Raw genomic sequence first — 7,262 nt, forward strand, 5'->3', positions numbered from 1 at the left:
ATCACTGTTTGTATATCAAAACGGCAAGTGATGGATCTCTTCTATTGCTGATTTTGTATGTTGATGACATGCTTATTGCGGGTACAAATGTCACGGAGTTGGATGCATTACAGCAAAGCTTAAAGAATCGCTTTGACACGAAGGATCTTGGTAATGCTAATCATATTTTGGGCATGCGTATCTCTCGAGATAGACTCAACAGGCGTCTGTATCTATCTCAACGAGATTATGTTAATAAGGTGCTACATCGTTTTCATATGGATGGGGGAAAGGCACTTGGTACTCCGCTGCCTCTATATGTAAAACTGACTGCACATGACTGCCCAAACACAGATGATATGCGGGCTGAAATGGCCAAGATTCCTTATGCATCAGCCGTTGGCAGTTTGCTACACGTCCGGACATTGCATTTGCGGTGGGAGCGGTAAGCAGGTACATGAGCAATCCTGGCAAAAAGCATTGGGAAGCAGTGAAGTGTATCTTGAGATACTTGAAAGGCACTAAAGACTTGTGCATTTGTTTTGGGAAGAGTGAGACATCTGTGCATGGCTTTACAGATGCAGATTTTGCTGGACATCCAGATTGCAGGAAGTCTACCTCTGGATATGTGTTTACATTCACAGGAGGTGCAGTTTCTTGGATTTCTAGACTGCAAAAATGTGTTGCTTTGTCTACCACTGAGGCTGAGTATGTGGCTGCCACTGAGGCATGCAAAGAAGCTTTGTGGCTCATGCGTTTGGTAGAAGAGCTTGGCATTAAGTCACCGGTTCCTGTGCTACACTGTGATAGTCAGAGTGCTATTATGCTTGCAAGGAATCCTGTTTTTCATGCCAAGACAAAGCACATAGAGGTGAAGTATCATTTTATCAGGAGTGTGCTTGATGACAAGAGCATTACACTTGTCAAGGTGCACACAGATGACAATCCTGCAGATCTTTTGACCAAGAGTCTTCCAGCAGAGCGGTTTGCATATTGCCGTCAGATGATGGGTGTTGGATGAGTAAGTGCATGATCAGCTGATGTATCATAGTTAGCTGATTCTTTGATCTCCCAAGGTACATTGCCTTTAGGTGGGAGGTTGTTAGGGAATAAAGGCCTAAGTGCCTTGTACTTATTAACTTATAAGTTAAAAGACTTATAAGTGAAGGGGCCCAAGTGTGAATGGCCCCTTAGTCACTTACTCATATACTCAAAGGTCAAGCCCAAAAGAAATAGAACGTGACTTTTCCCAAAACTTCTACGAGTTCTCTCTCTCTCTCTCTCTCTCTCACGTATTTTCTTTGCGTGTGCTTCTTCTGCGCCACTCTCCTCTTCTCCTTCACTCTCATTGCATAGAGTAGCAAGTGGGCTCTCTCTCCTGCCTCCCCACAACCTTGATCTCCTCTATCACCGAGGGCTGGAATTCCCCTTCTTCCAGTCCACTGCTTACTCTATCCGCAAGCTCTCGCTTGAGGGTTGTGACCTCTTTTCTAAGTTCTTGTGAATCCGCCTTAAGTGCTTGTAGCTTTGCGTGCAAGTCCTCTTTCTCCTTCTTCCATTGCACGCCTTCATTGAGAAACATTTGAAGAAGGTTGGCCTTCTCTTTCCACCACCCCTTTGTCTTTGCTTTCCATTCTTTCATCTCCCTTTCCATATGTGTTATCCGCTTGTATGTAAGCACAAAGGTTGCCTTCGTATGGGGCATACATACTAGCGAAACGATCATGACCTCCATTCGCGAAGCGCTCATGATCTCCATTGGCGATGCGCTCATGGCCTCCATTGGCGATGCGGGTATCGGCTCTACCAAGAAGGGAGTAAATAGGGATAAATAGGGGTTCGGAGCACCACTGCTCACCCTTCAGCTGACATACAAAAGTAGGGGCTCGAGTCCCACTCGAGAGACCAGCCAAATACTTAAAAGTACCTCGACACTCTGGCTCAGCTGAGACCCGGTGGAGAATCAGTCATCCACAACCCGTTGCGGGTACATTCACATTTCCAGCCCACTGTGGGTATCAGCACTAGAACAAGATGAAGTGCCTTGTGCCCGCTGTCATGCAACTGAACCTGCCAAAAACTGTCCAGCATACAACCGGCTACCCCCTTGAGTTGGTCAGCTCGCTGCCAAAAGGTTACCCCGCAGGGTGCAGGGTATATTCGGCACCAAAGACAAGAGATGCAGCCCCAACGGGTATGCACCGGATTCACAGAGAGAGAGAGAGAGAGAGAGAGAGAGAGAGAGAGAGAGAGAGAGAGAGAGAGAGAGATGAAATGAAATGTTATATTAACGTCTTCAAAAGGCCAAAATGACCTATGAGACCAATCAGTTACAAAATAGTGAATCTAATACCATGTCTGGGTACAAAAGAACTAGAAGTGGAACAAAATACTACTACTACTACTACAATCTAAAACTACGTGGGTGTAGCAGCTGATACAATAGGTACCCGGTAAACTGGATGTAACAGTGTGTGAAACAAAGATGGAAGAAATGGTGAGGATCCATCCTCATCTGCACTCTGGATGTCGAGAGAGTATGGCTCGAATCTTCTGTTGTAGTCTCCGTCGATGCTGTGTAGCTCCTCTCCTCAGTCGCGGTCGTCTGTATCTCTGTAGCTCCAATGCTCGGTCGATGAGAGTGCCAGTAGTGGTCGAATGAGTGTGGGACGAGCTCTGCAGTGGTGGCTGCTCCTCTGGCTGTCCCATATCTAGTGAAAAGAAATCTGTAATGTGTCTCTGGGACTGCCTCTCTCTAGCTCTCCCCAGTAAAGTGTCTCTACACCTGTGTAACTCAAGTAGATATAGTCCAAGACATCTCTGATCCTCATAACTCATGACCCTAGATAGAGGACCAAAACCCTCTCTGAATAAGCAGTGGAAACGCCCCGGTATCTCATAGAACACTGTGCAATGACATATGTAGTGCAACTCTGTCTCTGGCTCTCTCTGGCATAATCGGCATATCCTGCTGTCTGTTGGTATCCCTCTGAATCTACCAGTCTCAATCTCGAGCTGATGTGAGGATGTGCGTATCTGACCAATGGCACAACGCAAACCATGAGACATATGTGTGTCCATGTAGCTGGGTCGAATCACAAACCCATCTCCTGTGAGGTGGAGAAGATGCTCTCTATAGAAAGCCATCTTCGTGCTCAACTCCTGAGGCGGCTCTATCCATGTCCTCCTGGTGTCGAGCTGGATCAGGTCCTGACGAATGAGTCTAGTGATCTCCACCCGTGTAAGAGACAGCGAGGGTGCCTGAAGAGAATACTGGAAAGGGGGCAACCTGTCCATGGTGAAGCCATGCGTCTGAAACCATGAAGTCATCTGTGCATACCAGCATGAAGTGTCCCCTTGTAGAGCTAACTGTCTGGAAGACTCAAGGGCCAATCTAGCATATCTGTCTCTAGTAGTATCCCATAGGCTGTGCACAAAGGACACTGATCTGGTAAGCGCCTCAATCTCCATGGGGGGGGCAGCTAGCTCTGCTCGAATGATCGCGTGAGGTACGGAGGCCTTGGCTCTAATCAATCGGGAGATCATAGACACCAAGGGCCTCTCCATACGTCTCCAACCATCCTGGCCTACAGAAGGTCCCCATACCTGTACCCCATACATCATAGCTGAGGCTACTAAAGTATCAAAGAGCCATAACTTTGTCCGAGGTTCCTGGAACTAAACCTGCGAACACATCCTCTCCAAGCCTCCCAAGGCCGCATAAGCTCTAGTCAGTCTAGTCTCTGCTGCTCTCCCCAAAGAAAACCTCGGCCCAGTGAAGACTATCCCAAGGTAAGTGTATGCATCTGTATACTCCACAATCTCTTGACCATACGTGAAGGTCGGTGCCGATCTCCTGATCCACTGCGGTGTGGTGTTAAACACCATGACCTTGGTTTTACCAAGGTTTACAGACAATCCACTATCCTCTGCAAAACTGTGTAATGCATCCAACTGTCGCTGCATACCCTCTGGTGAGTCAGAGATCAAGACAATATCATCAGCATATAACAACAATGGGATCCACGTCCCTGCCAGCTGGGCACCTCTATCACCCTCTCTGTCAATGTAATCAGACACCTCATCAACATACATACCAAATAGAGTAGGAGACAATGGGCAACCCTGTTTCACCCCGATAGTGGAGTGAACTAAGTCAGATATCCCCTCTGGGGTGCGTACATGTCCCATCACTGATCTGTATAAAGCCATAATCCCCCAAATCAACACTGTGGGCACCCCCATCTCCTGCAGTCTGCGCATCAGTTGAGCTCTCGGTACCATGTCAAATGCTTTGCGGAAATCCACAAAGCTACAATAAATCCGTCTCCCATGTGACCTGCCCTCCTCAATGATAGCTCTGAGTGTCAGAATATGGTCAAGAGTGGAGAAACCCCTCCTGAAACCTGCCTGTCCCTTTGCCCGTACACCCTCACCCTCTGCCCAGTTACTCAACTGCTGCTCAATAATGGATGCATACAATCGTGCTAGTGTGTGTCCAACCATAATAGTGCGGTAATTTCTAGGCTCTGTAGGATCACCTGCCTTGAATATAGGCACAATAGTAGACAACCTCCAAGTCTCAGGTAATCCCTCACACATGGCACGATTGAACAACACTGCAAGAACCTCCATCAGCATATCCCTAGCATGTATAAAGTGCTCCGCTACTAGACCGTCATGATCGTAAGCCCTCCTGGTCCTCATCCTGTCAATGGCTCTCTTTACCATCTCAGTGGTAAAGAAGGTGCTCGTAGGTGGACATGGCTCTGTAGGATCTGGAAGGGGATCCTGCCCAGGAACCGTATATAACGATGTCGCATACTGGCCCCACACATTAGGAGAAGTAATCACTGGGGGAGGGGAGTGCTCATGGAAGAGTCGCCATGCCTCGCCTGAGTCTCTACTCAAGAACAACTGATACAAGTCTCGCTCCATCTGGGCCAGGTAAGCTCGTTTCTTCTTTCGCACAAGGCGCCGGAAAGCAATCCGCAACTGGAGATTTGATTTGATTTGATTTGGTATTAACATCCGCGGGGGGCCAGAAATGACCCATGGGACCTCAAAGTGATACATAGTCTCCCCTCACACAGAGAGAGAGAGAGAGAGAGAGAGAGAGAGAGAGAGAGAGAGAGAGAGAGAGAGAGATGCTTGAATATCAGGTTTCACCAACTGGTTGGTCGGAAGGAGAAAGCAAAGGGAAATGTGGCTGGTTTCCCACATCACATGTGGAACGGCGTCAGCGAGCACCAGCAAGCAAAGTAGTTGAAGCCAGCTCACTACTATGAAGCCATATTTTATCCTCATTTGATTCTTTACTGCGAAGGTTATAGTCTTGTTGTTTTTTGTTGCTATCAAGATGGCTGTTCAAAAGCTTTTGTCTGTTGAGCGTTAACATTCTCGAGCTGTATATTTGCAAGGTTTGTCACAAACAAGGCTGTACCTTCTTAAAATAAATTATAGATATGTCGATAGATTATACGACTTTGTCTCATATGTCTGAAGGAAGTTTTTGTGTTTGCTTTTTGTATTGAGGCCGATTTTCCAAGATGAGGCCAACTCCAATTGCTTGTGATGCGAATCCAAGATGTGCAAATTGACATTCTCAAGTTCCTTTTCACCAACATGGCTGGAGAAGCTAGTCATGATTTTGATTTGGAGTGTTTTTATTTACTTAAATGAATCTGAGTCTCCTTTAACTGAGATAGAACAGAACGGAGGCCTTTCACGCTTGCAAAGCCGTTCAAAGCTAGAAACACTGTAATCTGGCTTTGAAGGCTTACGACCAAGCAAGCTTTGCAGTCATCATGAACAACTGCTCTAGCAGCATAGAGATAACCACGCTTATATACTCTCATGCTTATTGATGTAAATGAGCTGCATGTAAGAGTGTCCTCATGAGTAACATTATCCAGTAGAAGTGTTTTGCATCCAAGAATTGGAGCTGATTGTGGTGTGAATGGTGATGATGGAATTTATGGGAAGACCAGTTTCAGAGTAGTGACCATGTCAAACCACATTTGTTTAGCCAATGAGAGACAATAATCTCCGCATATTATTATAGTGAACATGTATTACTGAAAACGCTTGTAGATTTATGGTTCTTACAGAAGCTTCTCTGAGCAAAAAGGCAAGTGCTGGGACTGCTGGGACGTTGCAATGACATGATACTCGTTTAGAGTGGTTATATCTTACTTTTGTATGTGGGCTTGATGACACTTATAATATGCAATGCTGTGTTCTCATTCACCATCAATTATTTGCAGAGGATAAACCTTTTTTTGGACAACAATAATGCTATCCCTGAAGAACTCTAAGAGAGGATGACCCACGCATTCACAGCCTCTATCCTGATCCTCATCCAAGTTTGGTCGCTTGCTTGTTGTTTATGGTCTTATCATGGTTGTAGAGTTAAAATTATCGCATAGCTTTTCACACTCTGGCCGGTAGCTGCATGCACGTGCCGCTTGTGTGGAGCCAAAAATCCGGAAATTACAAAACGATCACAAGACGTATGCACATGCTTGAAAAAAAAGGGACTAATGAGGGACGCAAGTAGGGCTAATATGCAAGATCATATATTCGCCCAGTGCTTGAAAACACCAAATGTCAGAATGCTGATTAGTGGTAATATGAGGGATAACATGCATGTTTCCCCTGACCACTTGTTGGTGTTAATCTCCTTGCTTACTGACCTAACTGAGCCTATCATTAAATCTTACTGAATGGTGTATTACTCTATTAGAAAACTTGAATTTACTTATTGGGGTGCCAGGACCACCTTTTACAACACTTGTTTACGGATGTACTTGTCTTTGTGCCTCTTGTATGCCCAATGATTTGAGGAAAGGTAATCATTTATGGGGACATGGCTTGCATAATCCAATAAGAAGTGCATGCCACTAGTTGCTATGTTGCCACTTGGGCATGCCCTCGTGAGCATGCCCAAGAGTTGGAGAAACTCACCCATCTATGTGTTGCCCCAATGGCCTATCAATGGGTCACGTAGTTGAACATATGCTCCGGTAGTTGAATGCGAGAGTGAAGCCTTTGTAGAGTGCTTTGGCAATGATCTCATGTGTACTCCTTTCCATGACCATTCGAGAAACACCCTCAAGCATAGAGCCTATCATGGAGAGAAATAGAGAGTAGAGCTTGTGAGAGAATGCCTGTGAGTTGCGGTAGAGCTTTGTAGCTTATTTGAGCGCACCTTGAATGAGAGAAGGATCTTTTTATATGCGAGTAGGCTCAGGGCTGAAATTGAGAAGGGATGTGTGTTTTTG

General features: G+C 45.9%; 1 protein-coding gene across 1 annotated transcript in view; it reads left to right on the forward strand.

Moving 5' to 3' along the window:
* The window catches only part of LOC147429009 (SH3 domain-containing protein 2-like), a 124,024-nt gene extending 118,519 nt beyond the window's left edge, over positions 1–5,505 (forward strand). The window contains exon 11 of the mRNA XM_086494869.1: positions 5,142–5,505. Coding sequence (XP_086350995.1) covers positions 5,142–5,267 — 126 coding nt within the window. The 3' untranslated portion in view covers positions 5,268–5,505. The remainder of the gene's footprint in view (positions 1–5,141) is intronic.
* The last annotated feature ends 1,757 nt before the right edge of the window (positions 5,506–7,262 follow it).

Source organism: Adiantum capillus-veneris, chromosome 22 (assembly GCF_014529385.1).
Source record: "Adiantum capillus-veneris isolate H3 chromosome 22, ASM1452938v2, whole genome shotgun sequence".
NCBI classification, from domain to species: domain Eukaryota; kingdom Viridiplantae; phylum Streptophyta; class Polypodiopsida; order Polypodiales; family Pteridaceae; genus Adiantum; species Adiantum capillus-veneris.